This window comes from Podarcis tiliguerta (genome assembly GCF_965153285.1).
Source record: "Podarcis tiliguerta genome assembly, chromosome: 9".
NCBI classification, from domain to species: domain Eukaryota; kingdom Metazoa; phylum Chordata; class Lepidosauria; order Squamata; family Lacertidae; genus Podarcis; species Podarcis tiliguerta.
The window spans coordinates 54,765,031-54,777,752 of record NC_139542.1 but is presented as its reverse complement, the minus strand read 5'-3'; the positions used below and the strand labels follow the sequence as shown (position 1 = coordinate 54,777,752).

At 43.1% G+C, this 12,722-nt stretch overlaps 1 protein-coding gene across 1 annotated transcript in view; it reads right to left on the bottom strand.

Annotated features, from left to right (window-relative positions):
• TUSC3 (tumor suppressor candidate 3) overlaps positions 1 to 12,722 on the bottom strand; it is a 129,216-nt gene that overhangs the window by 26,961 nt on the left and 89,533 nt on the right. Inside the window, exon 7 of the mRNA XM_083458434.1 lies at positions 4,649 to 4,712. Coding sequence (XP_083314560.1) covers positions 4,649 to 4,712 — 64 coding nt within the window. The remainder of the gene's footprint in view (positions 1 to 4,648; positions 4,713 to 12,722) is intronic.

Sequence of the window (12,722 nt, the reverse complement as noted above, 5' to 3'; positions counted from 1 at the left end):
GAAAATGGGGAAATTTTGACAGCAAACAGCAAAACATTAGGAACTCTCAGATTTTCCTAGTGGTACTAGGAGCGTTGTGGTAGATATAGGTTAATATGGCAACTTGGGCAGAACACACAATCAGTTACAATTACTCTGTAATACAAGTAAGATAATTCCTTCTAAAATCTCCTGCAAATGTAATATGATGACCCAGGACTTCCATACACACTGCCCAGGCTTTTGCCCTGAGGAGGTCACTTCGGTGCTGCTAACACAGCTGTTTGACTTCACCCCCAGAGACACACTCCACTGTGTCACGAGACTGATGGATGTCAACACCACAGTGACTTCTCTGCATCAAAAAAGGATTGCCCTACGTTTGTTGCTACTAGGGAGCATAACCATACAGCCAACATTATTACCTGACTGATGAACCTATTAAAAGAGAAGGATTCATTCAAAGGGGTCTAGGCCCTTAGAGCCTGGAGTTGGTGTTGCGCTTAGGCGCATCCATCCCATTTTATATAGATTTTGTTTTCTAATCAGGTATATACAGGGAATGACAATTTTAGGCCCGTCCAATTGACACATGATCGCTGATGTGCGGGTCCTTTCGGACCTGGAAGAAGGCAAAATGGGGGTGAAATGGGGGCAGAACTGGGGAGGGGCAGAGCACGCTTATGCATGCTCTACCGACATGTGTGGGGGACAAAAACAGAATCCCTGCACATAATGGTCACTGCTTCTAGATATATATACCCCATCCTTGTGATCCAGCCAGATGGGTGGGGTAGAAATAATAAATTATTATTAATTATTATTATCCACCCATTCCCCTTCATGGATCACTGCCTTGCCGTGGCGAAGGGGCTTGAAGAACTCAGAGAAGCTATGAACTATGCCGAGCAGGGCACCCAAGATGAACAGGTCATAGTGGAGAGTTTGGACCAAACGTGATCCACCTGGAGCAGGAACCGGCAAGCCACTCCAGTATCCCTGCCAAGAAAACTCCATGGACAAAGACAACAGGCATATAAAAGATATGACGCTGGAAGATGAGCCCCTCAGGTCAGAAGGCGTCCAACATGCTACTGGGGAAGAGTGGAGGACAAGTACAAGTAGATCCAGAGCTGATGAAGCGGCTGGGCCAAAGCCGAAAGGACGCTCAGTTGCGGATATGCATGGAAGCGAAAGGAAAGTCCAATGCTGTAAAGAAAAATATTGCATAGGAACCTGGAATGTAAGAACCATGAACCTGGGTAAGTTGGGTGTGGTCAAAAATGAGATGGCAAGAATAAATATTGACATCCTGGGCATCAGTGAACTAAAATGGACGGGAATGGGCGAATTCAGTTCGGATGACTATCATATCTACTACTGTGGGCAAGAAACCCGCAAAAGAAATGGAGTGGCCCTCATAGTCAACAAAAGAGTGGTGAAAGCTGTACTGGGATGCAATCTCAAAAATGATAGAATGATCTCGATACGAATCCAAGGCAGACCTTTTAACATAACAATAATCCAAGTTTATGCACCAACTACTGGTGCTGAAGAAACTGAAATTGACCAATTCTATGAAGACTTACAACACCTTATAGAAGTGACACCAAAGAAGGATGTTCTTTTCATTATAGGGGATTGGAATGCTAAAGTAGGGAATCAAGAGATAAAAGGAACAACTGGCAAATTTGGTCTTGGAATTCAAAACAAAGCAGGGCAAAGGCTAATAGAGTTCTGTCAAGAGAACAAGCTGGTCATCACAAACACTCTTTTCCAACAACACAAGAGACGACTCTACACATGGACATCACCAGATGGGCAGCATCGAAATCAGATTGATTATATTCTCTGCAGCCAAAGATGGAGAAGCTCTATACAGTCAGCAAAAACAAGACCTGGAGCTGACTGTGGCTCAGATCATCAGCTTCTTATAGCAAAATTCAAGCTTAAACTGAAGAAAGTAGGAAAAACCACTGGGCCGGTAAGATACAATCTAAATCAAATCCCTTATGAATACACAGTGGAAGTGAGGAACAGGTTTAAGGATTTAGATTTGCTGGACAGAGTACCTGAAGAACTATGGAAGGAGGCTCGAAACATTATACAGGAGGCAGCAACGAAAACCATCCCAATGAAAAGAAAATGCAAGAAAGCAAAGTGGCTGTCCAATGAGGCCTTACAAATAGCGGGGGAGAGAAGGCAAGCAAAATGCGAGGGAGATAGAGAAAGATACAGGAAATTGAATGCAGAATTCCAAAAAATAGCAAGGAGAGACAAGAAGGCCTTCCTAAATGAGCAATGCAAAGAAATAGAGGAAAACAACAGAATGGGAAGAACCAGAGATCTGTTCAAGAAAATTGGAGATATGAAAGGAACATTTCGTTCAAAGATTACCATAATAAAGGACAAAAGTGGTAAGGACCTAACAGAAGCAGAAGACATCAAGAAGAGGTGGCAAGAGTACACAGAGGAATTATACCAGAAAGATATGGATGTCTCGTACACCCCAGGTAGTGTGGTTGCTGACCTTGAGCCAGACATCCTGGAGAGTGAAGTCAAATGGGCCTTAGAAAGCATTGCAAATACCAAGGCCAGCGGAAGTGATGGTATTCCAGCTGAACTATTTAAAATTTTAAAAGATGATGCTGTTAAGGTGCTACACTCAATATGCCAGCAAGTTTGGAAAACTCAGCAGTGGCCAGAGGATTGGAGAAGGTCAGTCTACATCCCAATCCCAAAGAAGGGCAATGCTAAAGAATGCTCCAACTACCGCACAATTGCACTCATTTCACACGCTAGCAAGGTTATGCTTAAAATTCTACAAGGAAGGCTCAAGCAGTATGTGAACCGAGAACTCCCAGAAGTGCAAGCTGGATTTAGAAGAGCCAGAGGAACCAGAGACCAAATTGCAAACATGCGCTGGATTATGGAGAAAGCTAGAGAATTCCAGAAAGACATCTACTTCTGCTTCATTGACTATGCAAAAGCCTTTGACTGTGTCGACCACAGCAAACTATGGCAAGTTCTTAAAGAAATGGGAGTGCCTGATCACCTCATCTGTCTCCTGAGAAATCTCTATGTGGGACAAGAAGCTACAGTTAGAACTGGATATGGAACAACTGATTGGTTCAAAATTGGGAAAGGAGTACGACAAGGCTGTATTTTGTCTCCCTGCATATTTAACTTATATGCAGAATTCATCATGCGAAAGGCTGGACTGGATGAATCCCTAGCCGGAATTAAGATTGCTGGAAGAAATATCAACAACCTCAGATATGCAGATGACACAACCTTGATGGCAGAAAGTGAGGAGGAATTAAAAAACCTTTTATTGAGGGTGAAAGAGGAGAGCGCAAAATATGGTCTGAAGCTCAACATCAAAAAAACAAAGATCATGGCCACTGGTCCCATCACCTCCTGGCAAATAGAAGGGGAGGAAATGGAGGCAGTGAGAGATTTTACTTTCTTGGGCTCCATGATCACTGCAGATGGTGACAGCAGCCACGAAATTAAGAGATGCCTGCTTCTTGGGAGGAAAGCAATGACAAACCTAGACAGCATTTTAAAAAGTAGAGACATCACCTTGCCAACAAAGGTCCGTATAGTAAAAGCTATGGTTTTCCCAGTGGTGATGTATGGAAGTGAGAGCTGGACCATAAAGAAGGCTGATCGCCGAAGAATTGACGCTTTTGAATTATGGTGCTGGAGAAGACTCTTGAGAGTCCCATGGACTGCAAGAAGATCAAACGCATCCATTCTTAAGGAAATCAGCCCTGAGTGCTCATTGGAAGGACAGATCGTGAAGCTGAGGCTCCAATACTTTGGCCATCTCATGAGAAGAGAAGACTCACTGGAAAAGACCCTGATGTTGGGAAAGATGGAGGGCACAAGGAGAAGGGGACGACAGAGGATGAGATGGTTAGACAGTGTTCTCGAAGCTACAAACATGAACCTGACCAAAGTGTGGGTGGCAGTGGAAGACAGGAGTGCCTGGCGTGCTCTGGTCCATGGGGTCACGAAGAGTCGGACACGACTGAACGACTAAGCAACAACAACAACAACAAATCCACCCATTCATTTGTGTGGAGAAGGTATGAGTACTTGAGAGATGTACAATGGCATGTGTGTGTTGGGTGGGGGAAATATGCTTCCAATGAGACTTGCTTCCACATTTCAACTAGGAATACAATCTTTTGTTGTGATAAAGGAAGACCTATTTGCTCTCCAGATGTTACCAGACACCAAATTGTTGGGGATGATGAGAATTGCAATCCAACAATATCTGGAGGGCAACTGGTTCCCTACCCTTGCAATAACAGCAAGTTTAGCAAAAGATTAAAATGATGATCTTGTCACTTGATGATCACTGCTGACATCCTGAGCTGATTCATAGTTTAACACAACATAGTTGGTTTCTGTTACAAAGGGGAAAAAATACGCAACACAGCACCAGGTAACCAGTTAGCAAGTATACAACAAAAACATCTACCTTTCTCTACACATAAAACCCCCCAAACTATTGGGCATCATCTTAATCACATAGCAAATAGGCAGGGAACGCAATACCTGTTCAAAACCTCAGTGATATTCACTGTCAGTGCAATTTCATGTAATAGCAGACTCTGCTTAGCTTGCCTTGTTCCATCCATCAACATTTGAAGGATACTCAGGAGCAGTATAATATGAGACTCTGCAACGAATTGTGCTTGGCTGCTTCCATGAATGTAACTCTGAGAAATGGAGGGAAAGGGAGAGTAAGTATTAGATTAGCACATACAAAGGATTTTTAAAAGGATACAATTAGTAAAGATATGTGTCAACAGAATTAAAAGCAAATAAAAACCAGCCTGGCAAAAGCAAGGTACAAAGTACAAAGTAATACAGAGAGATGACAGAGGTGCATAAACACGGCTGCAGAGCTGCACCTTTCTAAATTCTTGCTTAAAACCAAAGAACCAGCATGGGAGATAACTAAAAGGGGTCGGCTACTGCCATCACTTTTTAGTTATCTCCCATACTGCCATCACACCGTTGGTGGCCTTCCCAAAGGCACTTGACTGGCTATTGTTCACAACTGAGTCTTGGACTAGATGTGCCTTTGGCCTCATCCTAGAAGGCAATTCTTAAAGCAGTGTTTGTCTGCCAATTTCCTGAGCTTTAATCAGAATTGTAGCACTAACACAGATCAAAACCCACATATTGAACAGCAGGTACTGGGAATTATCCAGCAAGCTGAATTTTTTGCCTGGCCCTTGTGTGCTACCCTCCCTGGGAGATTCCATACTTGGTTCCATTAAAAAGCCACAAAACCATTAAAAACACACAAAAGTCTCAGAATGATGTTTCAAAATGTTACCAGATAAGACACTGTGTAAGGGTCGAGGAGGGACTAGGCAGAGGAACAAGACCAATTAGAAAATGGCAGGATGAAGAAGTGAGTTCACATATGTTGAAATACTTGTCATTCAGTGAGGCGGGAGGGGGCACTTTATTTCATTCATCCAAAAGGACAAAGGGATCCACTCATGTCAAGGGCAAGTCTATGTACAGTGGTACCTCCATTTATGAACTTAGTTCGTTCTGGAGGTCTGTTCTTAACCCGAAACCGTTCTTAATCTGAGGCACGCTTTCGCTAATTGGACCTCTCGCTGCCGCCATGCCACTGGCGTGCGACTTCCGCTTGCATCCCGGGGCAAAATTCACTACCTGGAACACCTACTTCCGGATTAGCGGAGCTCGTAAAACAAAGTGTTTGTAAGGAGTACGTAACCCAGTACGTAATCCACTGTACTGAGGGATCAGTGGCCTTCTTAGGCTAAAACTTCAAATCTCTTCCACCACTTTTTCATTTCCCAGTTACGGTGACCTGCTGGTTTCCTGGACCACTAACTGACCATTTACCAGAAAGTTAATTTTTACACTTTTCATAGATGATGTACATCCAAAGCATGCAGATTACATTAATTGTGAGGTATACGTTTATTACATATGAAATAAAATCTACTGCTGCTTTGACAGCTGCCTGTGCAGATCTTCTAGATCTTTTGTCTTTAAGGCAGAAGGGGGGGGGGGGGAGAGAAGAGCCTTTGGGTGACATGATGCTACGCTGAATGAAAAAGAAGTGTTGCAATCTTATATTTAAGAGACTGTGGTATGGATGAGGGTGCATGTAGCTCGGACCCTCCTAAACTGGCACCAGCTCCCCAGGATTTCAGTCAGGGGTATCTCCCAGTCCTGAAATACTGGGAATTGAACCTGGAACTGTGTAATGCAAAACAGATGCTCTAACAGTGAGTTACAACAGGCTCACAGCATGTGACAGGGAACAGCTGGCAGAAAACTAAAGTAAAGTAGGAGCACTGATAAAAGGATGTGGGGTTGGGAAACCAGCTGGTGAATAATTATTTGTAAGGATAATTTAGGGACCCAGGAGTCACTTCCAGTACAAAATTATATTGTACAGAACCAAAACTTGTAATTTATACCTCAGTTTTGGCAGGCTCTTCTAAGCACCACACCTCCACACTAAACTTCCTGTGTATGAAGTCCCTCGATAAGTGGAATCCCCACCCCGCGATAAATAAAAGCCTATTACAATGCTATCAAATTTCAGGATACCTGAAGGAAAATCAACCTAAGGGATGAAAGTTAATGAAGCCTAAATTAAATCAAGTGCCCTACAGAAAGATAATTAGGGCATCTACATACACATTAACATATAGCACCAAAGTACACAGGTATCTGTCAGGAGTTGAAAACTATATATCTCAAAATGTAAATAACCAACTCCCTAAGATGAAAAGACACACAAATTACTGCTTTTATTAATGTGAACATAGATAATGATCCCCCCAAAAGTATACATGGAACAGGATTTGAAGAATGAAGCGACAATACTTTTGATGATTCTTTATAGAGATGGGCCAGCTTCCAAAATCTCTCTCTGTTAGTATGAACTGGGGCTGGAAAAACGAGTAACATAGGATTTCCTTTCCTGAGCACTTTGACTTTGAACACTTAGAAAAGGATGTTCAGAGGTTGGAAGATTCAAGTTTGGTTTGGACTTGCTTTTCTCCCCCCCCCCTTTTTTTTTCTTTGCAAACCTCTTGGATTAGAATCTGAGCCAAGTTTGGATAAACTCTTATGCTATCCCTAGTACTGCATTGGCTATACATTTGGGGCAGTTTCAAGCAATGATGAGCTGGGAGTAGTTAGTGCAACTGTTCCTGGGCTTGCAGCCAGGGTGAAGTGCATCCAGAAGCAGTGGTGATTTCAAAATGTCTTGCAAGAGCATACATATGCTCTAAAATTTATCCTTAGGAACCCTCCTTGTAGATAATGGTCGCATGTTGAAGATAGCACAATCACATTGTCTCTCGAGAGCAACAGGCACAGGTCACACAGCCAAAAATTGTGCCACCATGTGTGAGCAGCACTTGCCAACATAGTCAGAGCAGCTTGCATATTATGTTCTTTGAGTGGCTGGGTCCAGAAGGCTTCTCTGTCTGAAGGACCCACAGTCCCATATATACTGCATCCTACATGGAACTGAATTACGTTCACAATGAAACCTGCATGTGATGTTTTCAAGGCCAATTCATGGGAAAAAAGATCAAGTCAATGTAGGGCAGATCCTTGTGCCTGAACTAACTTTCACTGGAAGGGAGTCTGAGGAATGTTCTAAGCTAAGCCTTATTTGACAAATGAAAAAGTAATAAATCACCGGGGTCTGGGTGCATCTACCTGAGAGTTATTAAAGAACTCAAATATGAAACTGCCAATCTTCTAGCAAAGTATGTAACGAGTCCCTAAGGTCAGCTTCTCTACCCGACTGGAAAGTGGCCAACGTATTAATATTTTTTTGAAAAAAGAGATCTGGGAGAATCTGGGAAATCACAGGCTGGTTAGCTTAATGTTTGTTCTAGGAAAACTGGTGGAAAGCAGTGCAAAATATAGAATTACCAATCGTAGAAAAGAGCAACTTCTGTCTCAGTATCCTTTCAGAGTTCTCTGATGTGTCAACAAGCCTACAGGTAGATGTGTCATTGTGTATGTAAGACTTTCAAAATAATAACAACAACAACAACAACAACAACAACAAAGCACCTCATCAGTGTCCCCTGAGTAAAGCTTAGCAACTCATGGGGATAAGGTAAATCCTCTTATGGATTAGTAACTGGTTAAGAAACAGGAAACTGAGTGTAAAACTGGGACATTTCTCCCAATGGAAGGATGTAAAAAGTGGAGGGACACCCCCCCCCCCGGCCAAGGACTTGTGTTTTTTCAGTTGCTCATCAATGATGTAGAATTATGGGTGAGCACTGACATAGCCTTGTTTGCTGATAATACCAATATTTTTTAGGCAGATAAAACAAGAAGGAATTGTGAGGAGCTCCAAAAGAATCTATCCCAAATGGGTGAATGGGCAGTAAAATGGAAGCAAATGTAAAATAATACATACTGTGGCAAAATGTCACATAAATTTCAAAGACATTATAATTTCACACATTTGCTGATGGGGTCTGAACTGGCAGTAACTGACCAGGAACAAGAGCTTAGGGTCATAGTCGATAGCTTTATGAAGATGTTGAACTAGTGCGTGTCAGCTGTGAAAAAGGTGAATGGCATGAAAGGGACTGAAAACAAAACTATCAATGCCACTAAAGCTATTATAGAAATCTATGATGGGGTGGTACTTGGAATACTGTGTTTAGTTCTGGCCCTAAAAAAAGAATACTGCAGAGCTGGGAAAAGTTCAAAAAGGACAACAAAAATGATCAAGGGCTTTGAGAAGCTCCCCTATGAGGAAAGGGGGCAACATTTGGGGCTTTGTTGCTTAGGAAAAAAGGCAAGCAGGGGAGAACATGATAGAGGTGTGTAAGATTTTGCATGGTATAGGGAAAGTGAATTCATTTCTGTCTCTCCTAATTCTAGAAGTCAGGGTCATCCAATTAAGCTGGTTGGGAAACACAGGTGGGGAAAGGGCTGTTGCACTCAAGTTACTGCTCAGGAGCTTTCCATATGCATCTAGTTGGCCGATGTGAGCAAAGGATGCTGGACAAGATGGGCTTTTAGCCTGATGCTGCAGAGCTCTTATGTTCAAGGCGGTCGGCTGAATTAGCATACTCACTTGCCATCACATCAGTTCAACTTCAGGTACAGCTACAAGAGAGTCTTCACTCAAGGTCTTTTAACAGACCCACTTTCCAAATCCATTTCTGTGATCAAAGTAACTGCAACAGCAAGTCACAATGGCCAAAGGGCCCGGCAGACTTCAGCAAAGAATTAACTTAATACTAAAGGTCACTTGCTTCAAAAGATCTTTTCTTACAACACTGCAAGGATTTTGTCTCCTAAATCTTGATACGACAGTGGTGCCATTTAGAGTGAATTGCCAACTTTCTTTCTAGTAACAGTCACTTGTCTTCAGAAGGCTTTACTCTTATCCACTGTAAAGAATTTTAGGTTTTTCATGCAGTCACAAGTGCTAGCTGACTAATTCATTTTCCTTGCCAGAAAAATGCAAATAAGATCCATTTCAGTATATAAAAATCAACTGTGTGTTACTATCAGTAGCAGGATACTACCCATATGAGAGATAAATAAATAATAATAATGCTAAAAAGATAGAAATGTAATGATGATCCCTGAAGTTTTTTTTATTAAACTAATGACACCTGTTTTTTCTATCCAACACATATATTCTGGTACTTTTTTAATGAGTCCTTAGGCGTTTGGCTTTGCAGGGATGACAACATATGTTTTTAACATATCTGTAAAGAAACATGTAAGCCATGGTGCACCTGTAACAGCAAAACTGGATGCCTTCATCTGCCCCAATTGCAATAAAACATGTCTCTCCTGTATTGATCTCTACAGCCACAGCAGTCGCTGTAACTTTCCAACAGCTTGACTTTACCCTTGGTAGCACACTCTTCTAATGTCTCTCGAGACAGATGGCTGCCAACAGATAAGTCAGTACGCATAGCTGTCAACCGTCCCTTATTTGGCGGGAAACTCCCTTATCCCAGCGCCGTTTCCCGCTGCTGTCCCAAATTGATATCCCGTAAATTTCCTGGGTTTCAAAGGAAGCAGCCCCTCTCCCTCCCTCCCTGCCGGCCAGGGAGGAGGGAGGCTCCAACTGTGTTGCTTAGCTGCGTTGCTCACCCAATAAGGAGTCTAAGAACGACTGGGGGGTGGAGCTTGCATGCCTTGTGCCGATCAAATCGGCCGCGTTGCCTGGGGACTTGTCTTTGATCAGCGCTTCCCAGCGGAGAGGTGACGGTGGTTTTCCTTGCTGCATCCCCTTTGCCGGGTTGCTGCGGTGTGGGAACCACCGCTTGAGGCTCCATTTGGCTGCTGGCTGGGCTTTCTGCCTTTGGCTTGGGAGCTGGTTGACTAAAATCCCTTATTTTCGAGGCTGCTGATTCCTATTTTCAAATCTGTAAATTGACAGCTATGGTCAGTAAGACCTCTCCCTACACAGATGATAAGCAGAGAGCAGGCAGCAATGCCAGTGGTGTGGATAGAGGAAGGGGCATTGTGGTTAGAGAGCAAGAAGCAGAGGCAGAGAGACATTGCCAGGCCTTCAGCAGTTGCCCAGTTGTGCCACCAGCTTGCCAGCTATGAAGTACCAGCCTTGTTTCTATCTGCATCTGTTTCTTGGTCACTTTAAAGTGGGGTGGAATAAGAAGTTCACACTTTGCTGCAAAGTGTTCTTCGAAATTTACTATCCTAATCAATATTGATTTCCCATGTCCTGTAGTAGCAGAGTGGCTAGTATGGACTGGTCTCCTACACAAAATAATGCTTGGCAGATCAGCGCTTCATGCCAGAAGAACCCAGTCTTGTGAATGGATTTGCAATTTAACTCTTAAGACATTATTTTGGTCCCACTGAAGGCAGTAAGAATGTCCAACCCAAAGTATCAAAATGAATAATATCAAACACATGTCTATTTCTTGAGAACCAAATTATTTATCTGCTCTCCTAGACTTATTTGGCATTACTGAACCAGAGATGGTATATACTTTGCACACTCTCTCTAGAGTAATCAACGATAGCCATAATGGATTATATATTTTTTTTGAAATTTCTCTAAATGCTGCATATGTTTGTGATCTCCAGAGTGATATCTGTCACGGTTCAGTAAGACACTTACATTAAATGTAGATTGCACTCATTCCTTTCTCCCTGTTAAACTGTGTAAATAAAATAGAAAACGGTAATTGGAAACAAGACCTGTGTGAGTTACATTTTAGTCCTCAAGGCAATTCAATTAGCTCCTGCAATAGCCCCCATTAAAATTTAAACATGATTGCATATTTTAGATGCCACAACGGTCTGCAGTGCTGTTACCTGAATAAAGCAGCATGGGTTTTGTGCTTCAATGAGTTGGTACAGGTGATGGGGAAAAAATAATCTAGAGATGTTTGCGTGGGGGCATTAATTAAACTCCATTTAAATTAATAAGCTGGCATCAGAGGAGAGCATTTCTGTCAAGTTCCAAAAAAAGTTTACTTTGCTTTTTAAAGAGACAGGAACGCACTGTTGTCCCAGCTGTCCAAACGGTCATTTCTGACACAGTGAAATGAAAAGGCTGCTAAGAGCGCAGACATTGGAACAGCTAGATGCAAATTTGATTATACTGCTGCAGCCTTAGGCTCACTATCTAGTTCTTGACAATTAAAAAAGCCTTGCAGCTGGCTAGACCTACTCTGGCAGACTTTCAGCTTGCTTAGGCTTGTGTGGGGGGCATTCCAGCTCAGTGTGACTGCTCCCACATGCCATGAGTGGGCTGAAGGAGAGGAAGGACTGGCAAATACCTTAACCAATGCTAAGCATCGGTCCTCTTCAATGGAACAAGAGGATCAGCTGTATCTTCAAAGCAGTAAAACTGAAGACGTGGCAATTAAGCAGCACTTCTAAGCTTTAAAAGTTACAAGCGTCATCATACAAGTTAATACTTGTGCTTCATACAAGTTGATACTACCTCCATTCTGTTGAAGGCAGGATGCCTCTGAATGCTAGCTGCTGGGAATCACAAATAGGGAGAGTTCAGATATGGCTGGGTCCTTCTTGCCAGGTTTACCATTGGTAAAAGGTAAAGGTAAAGGACCTCTGGATGGTTAAGTCCAGTCAAAGGCAACTATGGGGTTGCGGCACTCATCTCGCTTTCAGGCCAAGGGAGCCGGCGTTTGTCCACAGCTTTCCAGGTCATGTGGCCAGCAGGACGAAACCACTTCTGGTGCAATGGAACACCGTGACAGAAACCAGAGTGCATGGAAACGTTGTTTACCTTCCCGCCACAGCGGTACCTATTTATCTACTTGCACTGATGTGCTTAGAACTGCTAGGTTGGCAGGAGCTGGGACAGAGGAATGGGAGCAAACCCCATCATGGGGATTTGAACCGCCAACCTTCCAACCGGCAAGCCCAAGAGGCTCAGTGGTTTAGACCTCAGGGCCACCCACATCCCCAGCTTACCACAGGCCCCTGTTGGTCCCCTGTGAAAACAGTATGCTGGATTAGATGGGCCATTGGCCTGATCCAGCAGTTTCTTCTTATGTTCTCATGATTGTCAAATTACATGTTGTGGTGGGGAAAAGGAGGACAAGACATGTTGGTTTCCATAAAGTCTCCATGTGAACTCATGCTCTGGTGTCAGAGGTTTGAGTGGGACTTCCCACCTCTCCTGCTAGCCACTGGGCTACAGGAAGTGACTGGCAGGATGAGCCACC